The sequence below is a fragment of the Elephantulus edwardii genome, unplaced genomic scaffold (genome assembly GCF_000299155.1).
Source record: "Elephantulus edwardii isolate Elephantulus edwardi_28Jun2011 unplaced genomic scaffold, EleEdw1.0 scaffold00200, whole genome shotgun sequence".
NCBI classification, from domain to species: domain Eukaryota; kingdom Metazoa; phylum Chordata; class Mammalia; order Macroscelidea; family Macroscelididae; genus Elephantulus; species Elephantulus edwardii.
Genome location: NW_006399950.1, coordinates 2,714,446 through 2,728,635, shown reverse-complemented (window position 1 = coordinate 2,728,635; position 14,190 = coordinate 2,714,446). Strand labels below are relative to the sequence as shown.

At 50.1% G+C, this 14,190-nt stretch overlaps 1 protein-coding gene across 1 annotated transcript; it reads left to right on the top strand.

Moving 5' to 3' along the window:
- Nucleotides 1-574: 574 nt before the first annotated feature.
- SETMAR (SET domain and mariner transposase fusion gene) lies at nt 575-9,754 on the top strand. The gene is made up of 2 exons (XM_006897090.1): nt 575-754; nt 8,984-9,754. Exons 1-2 carry the CDS (start codon nt 575-577, stop codon nt 9,752-9,754), a joined length of 951 nt encoding a protein of 316 aa, XP_006897152.1.
- The last annotated feature ends 4,436 nt before the right edge of the window (nt 9,755-14,190 follow it).

The following is a 14,190-nucleotide window of genomic DNA, read 5'->3' as shown; positions in this document are numbered from 1 at the left end:
CTCCTGACTGCACCGCTGCAGGCCTTTCTTCCGCGTGCCTCTGGGAGGCTGACCACAAGCAGCCCGGTGCCCACGAGGTCTCGGGCGGTTCGGGTCAGCTGGTTCGGTTCTGCTTTGTTTTGTTGGGGTGCGAGTGGCCGCCACGCAAATGCCTGGTGTCCCGGGCGCTCGGGGGCTCAGTGCGTGGTCAGCCCAAAGACTCGGTTCGAATCCACCGGCCAACCTCCTCCGAGCAACCTGCAGCCTCTGAAACAGCGGTCAGCTGGGCTGAGCTGAGGGTGGACAGTCGGCGTCCACGGGTCAGTCTTCAGGGGTCCTCGGGTGCATGCAGGTCAAAACGTGTCCCCTGCTGCAGTCCAGCGAACTTACACACACGAACTTGGACCTCTGACCTCACCGCCATACCGCGATATGCGCACAGGCAAGCTAACCCAGGTGGTCAGCACTTCCCAGCCTCGGCCCCTCGTTTGCACCTGGCCTTGACGCCACGAGGGACGCACGCGCTCCTACGTCACGTCACGTGCGCGGCTGGGACTACAACTCCCAGGAGGCGGCGGGGCGGCGGCCTCCCGGCATGCCTCGCGGGCGCGCGGGCCTCTGGGAGATGGCGGCGGGCGCGCGGGGGCGGCCGTGGGGCGCGGCAGACCGTGAACAGGAGCCCGGGACCCCGAGCGCAGGACTGGACGTCGCCCGCGGCCTGGAGAACCTGCCGGTGGCCGCCTGGCCCCCGCGCGAGCAGCCGCCGCCTTTCCAGGTGGGCGGGCCCAGGTGGAGGCGGGCGGGCGGTGATGGCGCGCGTGCTCGTGGGGGTGATCGGGGACGTGCGCGATCGGAGGCGCGCGTGCTTGTGGGGGCGCTCGGGGGCGCGCTCTCAGGTGTGCGCGCCGCAGCCCCTCCCTGGGGGCGGGCTGTGCAGTGTGTGGACGCGGGGTTTGCTCCCTCTCCTCCTGGGCCCTAACCGGGCCTTTCTAGCCGCGAGCGCCCGCGCCCTGAAAGGTGAAGGTCGTGTGGTCCCCAGGAGAGCACCTGCAGACTGTAGAGCTGATCTTGGGGCCAGCGCAGCTGCTGTGGTCGAGGGGAGGTGGCCCGGGGTGAACTTAGGCAGGTGAGTCAGCCACCCTGGTTCCACCGGTGGAGGGAAAGTGCAAGAAGTGCGCCTGAGACTTCACCAAGCACAGTGCTGTCCCCCGAGCACAGTGCTGTCCCGGAGCGCAGTGCTGTCGCCCAGTGCAGTGCTGTCCCCGAGCACAGTGCTGTCACCCCCCCCAGTACAGTGCTGTCCCCCGAGTGCGGTGCTGTCCCCGAGCGAGCGCAGTGCTGTCACACCCCCCCCCCAGTGCAGTGCTATCCCCAGTGCAGTGCTGTCGCCCAGTGCAGTGCTGTCCCCGAGCACAGTGCTGTCACCCCCCCCCAGTACAGTGCTGTCCCCCGAGTGCGGTGCTGTCCCCGAGCGAGCGCAGTGCTGTCACACCCCCCCCCCCAGTGCAGTGCTATCCCCAGTGCAGTGCTGTCGCCCAGTGCAGTGCTGTCCCGTCAGCGTGGTGCCCTGTCCTGAGCGCAGTGCTGTCCCTCAGGATTCTTTTGCTTCTTCACTCAGTCACTTTCCTACTTGGCCTTAAAGCACCATCATGATCCATGGAGAAAAGATTCCATTTTATTTGGATCCAGAATCAACACCCATGGTGGCAGGCGTCAAATCAAGAGACCTGTTGCATGGAGGAAATCTGCCAGGGACCTCTCCACAGTTCTAAGGAACAAAGATGTTAGTTTAAACACTAAGGTGCACCTGATCCAGGCCACGGTCTTTCAGTTACTTGCTCTGCCTCTGAATGTTGGCTGGTGAAACAGGATGACAGCTGTGTGGTGATGAGCACTGAACGTCCGTGGATTCCTGAAAGAGCAAACTCCTCTGTCTTGGAGGGAGTGCAGCCAGGGAGCTCCTTTGAGGCGAGAATGTGGAAGTTTCATCTCTCCTACTTGGAGCAGGTTGTCGGGAGTGGTCAGCCCTTGGAATGGGACCTCATGCTGGGAAAGTCAGTCGGAGGGTCAAAAGAGGAAGACCGTCCACAGCATGGATAAGTGCAATGGTTGTCACAGTGGGCTAAAGCAGATCAGACGTTAGGAATGGCACAGGGCAGGGCAAGGTGCAGATCTGTTGTTCAGTTCAGAGGGCGCTGGGCATCAAAGTCACCTTGACGGTACCTAACAACAGCTACTTCCAAGCCAAAAAACTGCCTAAGGAATGACCACTCCACTCCCAAGCCCCCAAAAAGTGGCTCTTGAAGTGGAAAAAATACTAAAGATGAAGGATGAAGAGCTACGTTTAAGGCTGAGTCATCTTAGTTCCTCTGAGCTTATTTTTTCCCTCTGCAAAATAAAAATAATGTGAATATTTATACAACCCTCTAGATTCGTCAACAACCTGTGTTATGCAGATGACATAAACCTGTTTATTGAAACTGAGGAGGACCTGAAGCACTTGCTGCAGAAGGTCAAAGACTGCAGCCTCCTATATGGATTGAAGCTCAACATCAAGAAGACAAAGATTCTCACCACTGGGCCAACTGGCAGCATTAGTATGGATGATGAAGAGATGGAGATAGTTAACAGTTTTAGTGTGCTTCACTCCACAGTCGACACCCTTGGTACCACAGCAGCCAGGAAATCAAAAGATGAATTGCATTGGGAAAGGCAGCTGTCAGGGACCTTTCCAGAGTACTGAGTAACAGTGTCAGGCTGGAGACCAAGGTGCGCCTAATCCAGGCAATACTCTTTCCAATTACGTGTTATGCATTGGAGAGCTGGACAGTGACTAGGGATGATAAAAAGAGAGAAAGAAAAAGCCTTTGGGCTGTGGTGCTGGAGAAGAGTGTTGAGTATACCATGGACTGCTAGGAGAACAAACAGGTTTGTCTTGTAGAGGGTGAAGCCAGGTTGCTCCTTGGAGTCAAGGATTCTGAAGCTTCGTCTGACATACTTTGGGCATATTGCAAGGAGGGGCAGGTCCTTGGAGAGGGACATCATGTTTGGGAGGGTGGACAGACAGCGCAAGAGAAGACCCTCAATGAAATGCATCGATTCAGTGATTGGAGTGGTGGGAATAAGTGTGTCAGAGACAGTGAAGTTGGCACAGGATAGAGCACCATTTAGGGCTCTTGTACATAGGGTCGCTGTGAGTCACAAACAACTCGCTGGCACATAACAACAGCCAAAATAATGATGTGAATATTTACAGCCCTCTAACCATCATAGGAACCCTCGCTGGCACAGCATTAAGCTGCAAAATGAAAGGATTCTAACTCACTAGCCACCCTGAAGGAGAAAGATGTTCTCTGCTCCTGTGAGGATTTGGAAGCCGACAAGGCAAGTCTCCATTCTGTGGGGTCGCTGTGAGTTACAGTCACCACCACAACAGAACATAAAGCCATCAACACCCAAGGTTAGCTGTCCTTTCTTCCTAGAGTGTTTGAGGATCAACTATAATAATATATTGAACATCCATTTTCAAAGAGTGGAATAAGATATTACTATCAGAAACTATATTCTCCCACAGAATGCCTTGTTACTGATAGTGTTGTCTGGCGCACTGACCCCACAATGTCTCTGTAAGAGCCCACCATGTGCCAGGTGTTGTATGAGTCCAAACTCAGAAGGTAAAATGATCACTCACATCCTTGCTCTGGTGATTACAAGAGAAAACAGAAGGAAGATAGCTGCTGTAAGAAGGGAAGAAGCAGCAGCTATGTGAGGGACCCCTAAATGTTGAATTGATAAGCAGAAGTGCAATTTAGAAGACTCAGTCCTGCAGTATCCTAGTTACCCAGCTCTATGCACAGCTGCAGATAGAGTTAGCATTACATTAAGACAAATTTCTAGTATTACCAAAAGAAAGTGTTCTTAAACATTTCCATGACAAGCCTAAAAGGATCTTAAACTAATTTGCTTCCATATGTTCATGGAGTACAAAAACCATTCTTAGGAAAACTCAAAACAGCTTTCTTGCTCCAAACTCTGCCTTCACATGCATACACACACCCAAGAATTAAAGCACCAAAAATCAAGGTAAAAATAACTGCCTGCTTTGCTTTGGGGTATGAAAAGGCAAAAACAACAACAACAACAAAAAAAAAACCCAACCCAAAACCATTCAGATGTTCTGTTGGCAACAAGGATAACAGTGCCATCAGTATTAAAAGCCAAGTAGAAAAGAAACTGGAAAACAAACCCATGGAGATGACCCTTGTTTTCAGGCCTCAAAGCCCGCTCTGGCCAGCTTTGCAAGCCCTCAAGTGGGGCCTTGGGACTGATCTGACTCACGGGCTCCTAGTAACTCCTTGGCACATAAACAAACTCGTGGGGCTCTGGGCCAAGTACAGAGATTCCTGTCGCTCGTGATCCAGAACCACCAAAAAAGGAGTGAAGACTGTCCAGCGTTTCCTCGCAGTGCAGGATGCGGCCCAGGGGTTAAGCCCCGACCAGCATGCACTGTCAGGCCTCCTCTCCAGCGGCTTTCACACAGAATGGGATTAGAAAAGTTAGCAAACTCCAGTCAGGTTATCAAGCAATCCAGTCACGTCCCGTGCTCTGCCCAATAGCCTGTAACCTAGAGGCCACCCCACAAGTGTGGGGAAGGGCTGCCAGTCCAAGGGAGGTGGGCAGTCCCCCGCCTGTGCCGTTTACAGCCCCGGAAACCAGCTCCGAGGTGCTTCCAGCTGGTTGGCAGTGAGCTGAGTTTGAATCTGTGCCCAATGTTATGGAAGGTAGGAAGCTGGCTTTTCCAAATCATAAAGGCACAGGACTTGTGTGGAGACCTAGAAAAGCTCAGTACAGTAACACAACTACAAAGCCTTATGGTCTGACATTGAGAGCCCAAGTTCATGCTCTTAACATTAAGTGCAGGCCAACTTCAGGGGGGGAAGTGTTAGACATATTGCTTTAGCAGTCCCCGTGGAAAACAAATCCCTCCTCTGCTTCTGTGTCACATGACATTATGCTGGGAAAGGTGGGGCCTCAGAGACAGAGGATGACCCTCAGGAAGCAGGACTGGCTGTACGAGTGGGCGCACATGTCCAAGCTGAGGAGATGGGACAGACTAAGGCAGTGTTCCAGAACCTGCCGCTCCTAGAGTCAACAGCGGACATCCCAGAGGTGGGCCTCGTTCTCTGCCCCAACTCATGGGCCTGTCCATAAAGAAAACATTGGTGATGGGACCTCGTGTGTTCTGACCAGCCCGTCGGGTCCCTGCACTGAGTAAGCTGCGGCATCTTTCGCCTTCAGTGCAGCTGATGGACTTGAACTGCTGATCTTTGAGTTTTCAGCCCCACTGTCTGACTGCGCCCCACAACTCAGGCTTAGTGTAGGCACAAACAGCCCTGAGGGTAACACTCATTCCAGGTCGGCCTAGTCCTCGGTTTTGTAGCAGGAAGTGGGGTACAGACTGTATGTGCAGAGAGTATTGCAGATTGGCAGTGTCCAGGCTCAAGGGAGCTGACACTGTGTGCCGCACACTTGCCATGGCCTTGCAGATACTCAGAGTTTAACAGTTTATTTGGCATACGAACGTTTTCATAGACTGTTCAATAATTGACTTGTTTCTGAAAAGATCAAGTCACTTTTCTGTATGAGGTTAAGAACCAGAGAAGAATCATCCCACAATCACGAAAAACCAAACCCGGATTTCCATGGCAGGCTCTTTCCTGTGGTCGTTTTTGTCAGGAGCCGTATTTCACTGACAGAGGAGAAAATAGAGGCAGAGACAGAGGAAATAGTTTGCAGCAGTCCTTGTTTCAGATTCACGGGGGAAGACACAGTCCTCTTCTTCCAGCAGGAAGCTTTGCCAGTCTGTCAGGCTTTGGAAGACGCCTACAGCTCATTTGACATCAGCTGCCATTTATAGTCTTAAATCCCTACAGGATCTTAGATTGGACATCAAGTTTGGGTAGCAGAATTTAAAAATATTATCACTAGATTGCCCAACATTTTTAAAATCTGCAGATCAAAGTCTTTGCATGCCTGTCCATGTGTAAATGTGTCCAACAAGAAACAGTGTGTTGTCCCAATGAGGAGCTGTGGCCAGTGTGACATGACCATATAAGGAGGTATCCGTGTCCAGAAAAAAAAATACAATCACTTCATAGATTAATGATTCATACAGTGATCTTTAAAATGTGAACTTTTAAGAGCAAATCAGTTTTTAAAATTCTGAAAAGCTTAGGAAAGAAATAATAAAATCCATCTTCCACAAGTGCTTCTTAAAACTCTCTCAAAAACTGTTTACATGCTGAATCTGAATCCTTTAAAAGGCTGAAGCAGACAGGGTGTAAAGCGGCAGTCATCGAGTGTGCCTGATGGGACCTCTCGCTCAAAGCCACCCCGCAACCCTCTAGGACATCCGGCTGAGTCCCAGGAGACCCCGCAGCAGAAGCTGTTTGTCGTCCCCCCCCAAATGGCCTCCCCCACTGCGGGCCGTCCCCCACAGCGGCCCCACACTCCCTCCTCCAGCTCAGCCTGTGAAGGTGAAGGGCTTTGCAAGTCCTTACAGAGCTCCAGTGTCCTCTGAAGGAAGTGTGGCCACCTGCTGCTCGTAAAAAGCCTGGCCTGGAGAAGGAACAGTGATGGAGGTTGGACTGAAAGTTGTGATGATGGAACACTCCCCTGGTGCTGAAATGTGCTGTCAAGTAGACCATGACTCATGGTGACCCTGAACCCTGCTCTGTGCTGGGCCCGTCTCACTGCCTCTGACACTCATACCCTCATTACCCGATACTGTGTGAATCCATCTCATTCAGGGTCTTCCTCTCCTGCACTGTCCCTCCACCCTTCCAAGCATGATGCCCTTCTCCAAGGACTGGTCTTTGCTGACAACACGCCCAGGGAGTGTGAGACAGAGCCTCAAAATCCTCGCCTCCAAAGAACAACTTGGCTTCACCCTCTCCAGGACAGACCTGTTAGTTCTCTTGGCAGTCATTGGTATATTCAATACTCCAGCCCAATTCAAAGACATCAATTCTGACCTCTGTGGTCATTGTTCAGGTCTCTGATGCATAACAGGTAGTTTCAAAGACCATGGCCTGAATCAGAACCACCTTAGTCTCTAGGCTTACATCATTGTTCTTTAGTACTCTAGAGAGGTCCCTGACAGCAGATGTTCCTAATGAAATTCGTGTGTTGATTTCCTGACTGCTGGTCCCAAGTGTATTGACTGTGGAGCCAAACATGCTGAAATTGTTGATAACCTCAATCTGTACAATCTATCCCCTCCTGGAAAGCTGAGCAGCAGTCCCCTGCAAAAGGCACTTACCAGAATGCAACAAGGAAGCGTGTCTTTACTGGAGGGTCAGCCTTTATTGAAGGACGGAATTTTTGTTTTTAAATCCATAAACTCCTTCCTGGAAAAGAATGGATTCAGAGGACATGTTGATGAAATTTCTCTACGGTCTCAGTTTTGGAAAGAGTGCTGCTTGTGAATAGTGAGGCTGTTCTGTCTGACCCATGTCCATTTTACAGCTAACTCTGTCTCCTCTTGGAAGTGCTTGGCTACCCCAGGCTGAGCAAGGCGTCCACACTCAGCTTAGGGCCACAAGTACAAATTAATGATTTCAGGTCCACATAAACAAGAATGCTTCTATTCGTTTAAAAAAAAAAAAAAGGTTAATGAGATACTTGAAACTCCAGGGTTCAAAAATGAGCTTTGTTATGCCAGCAGAGATAGCCAGAGATTTGGCTTTCCATGGACATTAGCCATCTTAGAATGCCTTCTTTTTTCATAACATTGTAGCAATGTTGTGTCTGAAAATACATGAACACTGAAGAGACTTATGAAACTTTGTATTATCTCTTTATCATTTAATAAGAAAATTCTTTACATAAAAGGCAATAAAAAAATCCAACTACCTATTAACAAATACCATTCTTAGTTATGTCTGCACTTTTCAGTCAAGTAGTTTTAATATTATGAAAGCTCACGTGAAACTATAAAGCAATAGTGGCTTTTTTCAAAACAGCGTATTTAAAAATTTAGGTAATCCTCAAATTTTAAAAAAATTCTAGGAAAGTCATCAATGGAAGATTCTTTGCCCAGAGGCCATCTTTTTTTCTCATCCATGCCCTTCTTTTGTCAGACCCGAGGTAACTTGGCATTTACAGATGTGGTGGTGATACGTGCCCTCCAGTCATCGCTGGGTCACAGCAGACCCCTCAGAAGGTCGTCAGAGGCTGTGAAGAGAAAAATGGTCATCTGTCTCCCCTGGAACAATGGGTAGATGCAGACAGCCTGTCTGGATTATCAGATAAAGGAGAGTAAATGCCAAGGGTGACCGTCTTACTGAAAGCAGGTGCTCACACAGCCTTGGTGTTCCTGGTATCCAAAGCCGGGGGCGTTGTGGACTTTAGTGCTGCTGACTTGTGATAAGAGAAATGCTATACTTACTGTTGCCCTTCACCAAAAAGAAAACCAGAGATTTAATCTAAAACAATGAAGCTTTTAAAAAACCTTTATTGTGATTTGAGTGAAAAGTTGCAGAGAGTTGTTTTCAGTTCATTGGTTTCTACCCATTTGATGACACTGATGGGGATTCCAGCAATGTGCTGGTGCTCTCCCCACTTCCGGTGTTTCCTGTTTCCTTTCGTCCTTCTGTCCCTTCCTGCCATCTCCACTTCATCCCTGAGCAGATGTTTCAATGTTGACTGCTTTAAAAAGTCCATTCCTCTGTAGAGTTACCACTTTTAGGTCAATTAGTTGGCTGCAAGTCGGGGGGATATCCACTCCAGACTGAAAGGTCTTAGAGCTTTTCTCTCTCAGACCAGTAAGCCTGGTCTATGTATGAACTGGGGGCAAGGGTACCTTTTCTGACAGTATCTTTAAACTGTGTTTTGTCAGTTTTGTTTTTATACACAGTCTTTCTGCTGAAAGCTGCTTGGCACATGCGTGTGTACGAACTCCGTGGGGAGCTATGCTGACCTGCCCCGTTTGTGTTGTTTGCAGTACACCCCGGATCACGTTGCCGGACCCGGAGCCGAGGCCGATCCCAGTCAGATAACCTTTCCTGGATGCTCCTGTCTGCAGACTCCCTGCATCCCAGGTGCATGCCCGTGTCTGCATCATGAGAACTATGACGACAACGCCTGCCTCAGACACCTAGGCTCGGAGGGTCGGTACGCGCAGCCGGTGTTTGAATGCAATGCCATGTGCCAGTGCAGTGACCACTGCTGTAACAGGGTGGTCCAGAGGGGTCTCCATTTCCGCCTGCAGGTGTTCAGGACGGACAGAAAGGGCTGGGGGCTCCGCACCTTGGAATCGATTCCAGCAGGAAGGTTTGTCTGTGAGTATGCTGGGGAGGTTTTAGGGTTCTCTGAGGTACAGAGGAGAATCCAGTCACAGACAGCGCATGACTGCAATTACATCATTGCCCTCAGGGAGCACGTTTATAACGGACAGGTAATGGAGACCTACATCGACCCCACGTACACAGGGAACATCGGAAGATTCCTCAACCACTCCTGCGAACCTAACCTGGTGATGGTTCCTGTCCGAGTTGACTCCATGGTCCCAAAGCTGGCGCTTTTTGCAGCCAAAGACATTCTGCCGGGAGAAGAACTCTCCTATGATTATTCAGGGAAATTTCTTAATATGAAGGACAATGAAGATGGACAGAGGCTGGAGAAAGGGGGACCCAGAAAGCCGTGTTACTGTGGTGCCAGGTCCTGTGCTGCCTTCCTGCCGTACGACAGCTCGCTGTTCACCCCTGAGAGCTAGGCCCCCAGGGATCTCACCTCCGCCCCGCCAGCTTCCCCTCTCGAAAGCAGCTTCTCCAGGTCTGTGCCTGCTCCTGGCGTGCAGCGTGCCCATCTGCAAGGAAACCCAGGGGTTGTGTCTGCCTCTCTGTAAGTTCAGTCATGAACATAGGATACAGAACATCCAAGTTGTCCACCATGCTCTCTCACTCCTTTTAGGGTCGAAATCTCTGTTTTTAGCTCAGTGCATGACTTCCCAGAATACCTACTAATTAGATGTGGCCAAGTGACTCTTCTTGGTGCTGCAAAAATGGCCTGATCTTAAGACCCTTTCTGTCTCTGTTGGACGTGTATGTGATGGCTGGGGCAGGAGCAGTCATTGCAGACCCCGAGATGACCCTGGGAGAGGAAGCCATAGGAAGAAGTCTGGGTCCTGGTGCTCTGGAACGATCACCGAGGGCTGAATTGTCTCCCGTAAACTTAAAGGGGAGACTGTTAAGATGTCCAGGGCGTCACTCACGGCCCTGCCTCCTGTTCTCTCCATCGCCATAAAGGGGGAAAATAGAGACAAGAGAAGTAGACTTCCTTCTGGAAGCCACTGCTGTATCGGGTGTTCTAACATTCACACAGTCCGCTGCTTTCCAGTCAGTGTCATCAGCAGGGACCCTCTGCTGTCCCTCCGTCTGCCTCCTGGGTTCTCATTTCTTTCTGACCACTGAGTATGGGAAAAGGCCGTGGGAAGGGGCCATTGCTGGCACACCCCGCCGGGCCTGTGCCGCCCTCACTACCTCAGCGCTGCTTCAGCCCGCTGTCCGGCACCAACAGTCCATCTCGTTGAGTCTGCCTCTTCCACTGAGCATCTGTTTTGCCAAAATGATGTCCTCCAGGGACTAGGCTTTCCTAGTCACATGTCCAAAGTCCGTGAGATGCTGTCCTCCCTTCTAAGGAACGTCTGGCCGTCTTAGGACAGATCTGTCTGTCCTGGAGTCTACCAACATCATCATCAAATCAGTTCTTCAGCCCTCTTTAATCATTGGTCAGCTCTCATATCGAGGATGTGACTGAACAGACTATGGCTTGGGTCACACACACCTTAACTCCTCAAAATGACTTGTTAATGCTTTAAAAAGGCCTTTTACTAGATTTGTCCAGGATAACACCGCTGTGTCTCTTGACCACTGCTCCCACAGCCAAGGGTATAAATGCAGCCCAGGGAGACCTGAACCACCTCAGTCCGTCGGCATTTTCCTGCTGTAGCTCACGAATCTAGTGCTAAGGGCGTGCTGGACATGCAGTCCTCAGAACTGGAGTGTGACCTTCACCAGCAGCCACTCTGCTCTCAGCAACGTGCCACACTGCATTTAAAAGGTGGCATTCCTGGGCAGTCAAGCCCACCTCCGCTGTAAAGACTTGGACCACCCTCACCTGGGGGAGCAGCTCACCATGTCAAGGAAGCATTGAACTTTCAGGACCTCCGGGTCAGCTGCTGGGGGACAGACTTCCTGTGTGGCTTCACCATTGGCCTTGGCTTGGAAGAAGGACATGGCCTCCAACAATCTGGCCATGAAATGTATGATCAATCATTAAATAATTTAATAGCTGTTTTTTAAAAAGTCTCTGGTGATTCATGAGACATAGAAAACAGACTTAATCAACAGAGCAGGTTACATTGTTCCTCGAGTTCGTCCCCTTCTGCTTTCACTCCATGTGATACCTGTGGTTTGTGTCTGTGTGTGAGCTTCCCCCCTGTGCTTTCTGACAGTCACACCTGAGCGGCTCCTATTACCTGATTTCCAGCAATCATGTGTAAGCTGCATATATCACTTACGATTCTGTGTGTCTGTGTCTGTCAGCCCTACCACTGCTTTCAAGTCAGTGACAGCTCAGAGCGGCCCTCCGCGGGGCTCCGGGGCTGGAACTCCTGACTAGGGGAGACTGCCCACCTTCCTTCCACGGATTCCACGTGCTGAACTTGCATAAGCGACTGACACATCACCGGGGCTCCTCCTGTGTGTGTATCCAATCTGCATACACTTGTCGTGTTTGTAAATGCACAGAAGCCTAGAAAGAGCACAGTTACCCACTCTCTGCTCTCAGGTGAGACTCAGCTCCTTCAGTTGCCCGTTGGCATCAATCTGGGAAGGAATCAAAGCTAAGAGAATATAGAAGCTTCAACATGCATTTTGCATATTTCTCAGAGCTTTGACTTTTGTCCTATACATTTTCTGCTTTTATGATAAAAAAAAAGATAGGGTTTTCCCCCCCTAAAAAGAAAAGTTTGATGGTCAGTTGTTAACACAGTTATCAAAGTGTTAGAGAAGAAACTTGTTAGTAGAGCTGACGTTCATACGTCATCTACCCGGAGGCCAGGCTGGATGCACCACAACCAGCTGTTCTCTCAAGGCCCTGATGCCATGCTAGATGCCATCACGACAAACTGTTCTGTCAGACCCTGGTGCCAGGCTAGATGGCACCATGACCGACCAACCATTCTGTCAGGCCCAGTAGGACCTGATTAATAGAAGAAAAATGCACCACAGAAGTCAGATTCTTAAAATGACCTGACTCCCTGGACCACCTGAAACCAGGGACTCAGTGAGACTGTTGCCCTTGACCCAACACTGCCACCTGGGGCCATCTTTCAGCGAAATTAGCAGGGAAGGGAAAGAATCTATATAAGACCAAAATGATGAGATGCTACAGGCCTGTCAGGGTGCTGGGGAGAGAGCCAGGGCCCATGAAATCACCGAGCGATGTTGCCAGAGGTTACAGAAGCTGTGGAAAAGGACCCTCATTTCCTGTAAGCGTTCACTGAGAACACAATTTTATGGCTCTATCTCGATTAAAGAGGCAGCAGACAACATTCTGAAGATAACAAGCATCAGAGGGTGAAGGATCATTGCCAAACCGTTCCCCTCTCCAGGTCTCCACTTCCTCCTCCGCCTCAAAAAGTTACACAACAGAACAGACCATTTAGAACAACTGTTTTACCAACAGAAAAAGCACTGGCCCCTGCCTACACTGGCACACTTGCAGGTTTTTCATTTCCATATTTTTGGTTTAAAAAACATCTCCTACCCCCCCCTCCTCCTAACACACCCAAATCCACCATCTCCAGCCCCTGCCGCAGTCTGTTCCCACAGACTCTCCGTCAGGTCTCCAAAGCTGCCTTTCCTCCTAAGGAGAGGTTTTTGGTCAGCATCTCAACACTATACACCACACCAACGCAGCTCCTCTCCCAGTCCAGTGTGCCCCAAATTAAAGGTTCTCCAACTGCTAGAGTCCCTTACACACAAATACCAGAAACTGATCCAGTGTGGCCACTAGAGGGGGGCATTACACATGAAACGTGAAGCTAGCCGTTGGCAGGAAAGGAAAGGCTTACCTGGGTGGTGACAGTACTGGCCAGGAGGAGGTTGTCCCAAGCACACAGGCAGGTCCAGGCAAAGCTGGACTAAGTATGTCCTGAAGCAAGAGCTCCTTCGTTGTTACTGTTGTTGCTGTGTACCACCGAGTGGGAACTGACGCTCTAGTCGGTTCGCAGAGGCAGTAAATCAGAGATTGCCCTCTTTATCCATGGAGTAGCCAGTGGATCTGAAGTGTGCCTTTGGGTTGGCAGCACAGCTCCTTACCACTAAGCCCCCAGAGCTCCCTACATGCTCCTTAATAACAAAATTACAGATAGGGATGTGGGTCCCACATTAAGGCTTTGGTTCTTTCCTTTCACCACCACCCCCGGCCTCCAGGGCTGAATATTTATAAATGTTCTGGGACAAAAGCAAACGTTAACTTGGAAGTTCTCCTGCCACTGCAATGCTGTGTGGCAGACAGGCCCATTGTTCAGTAAGCAGGGCAGTGCGGAGCGGGGAGGGAATGACTCAATCACCTACAGGGACCAGTGGTGGTGATTACACACCTTCTAGTCCGTTGTGGCTCATGGTGACCTTATGAGCAGACCTGATCCTGCCCTGTGCTGTCCATCTTCGTCATCCCCGCATGAGGAGTCCAAGGATAGCCTTTCCCAAAGAGCTGCTCCTCCTAACATGTCCAAAATACGGGAGACAGTTTCACCACCTCCAAAGAGCATCCTGGTTGCACTTTGTCCAAGATATTCAGTACTTAAAGGCATCAATTATTGCGCTGTCATCCTTTTCAGTGTCCAACTTTCAGATGCATAGCAAGTTACTAAAAAGACCATGGCTTAGATCAGGTGTACCTTAGTCTTTAAACTGATACAGTTGCTCTTTACTACTTTGGAGCAGTCTTTGACAACAGATTTTCCAAAAGCAACATGTCCTGGTCCTTAACATAGTTGATTGTGGACCCAAGTAATTGACAATGCCAATCTTTTTCTCCGTTGCCTATTAGCCAGGGGTGAGGATTTTGTTTTCTTGATGCCTCAGTAGTAACTGTTTCAAGAACCCTGTTTTTCTTGATTTGTCGCTCGGGGATGTGGAA

Excerpts from the sequence above, each read along its gene's own strand:
- SETMAR (XM_006897090.1), top strand. The coding sequence starts at position 575 with ATGCCTCGCGGGCGCGCGGGCCTCTGGGAGATGGCGGCGGGCGCGCGG. Across the intron at positions 755-8,983 it reads AGCAGCCGCCGCCTTTCCAG|TACACCCCGGATCACGTTGC; the intron begins GTGGGCGGGCCC and ends TGTTGTTTGCAG.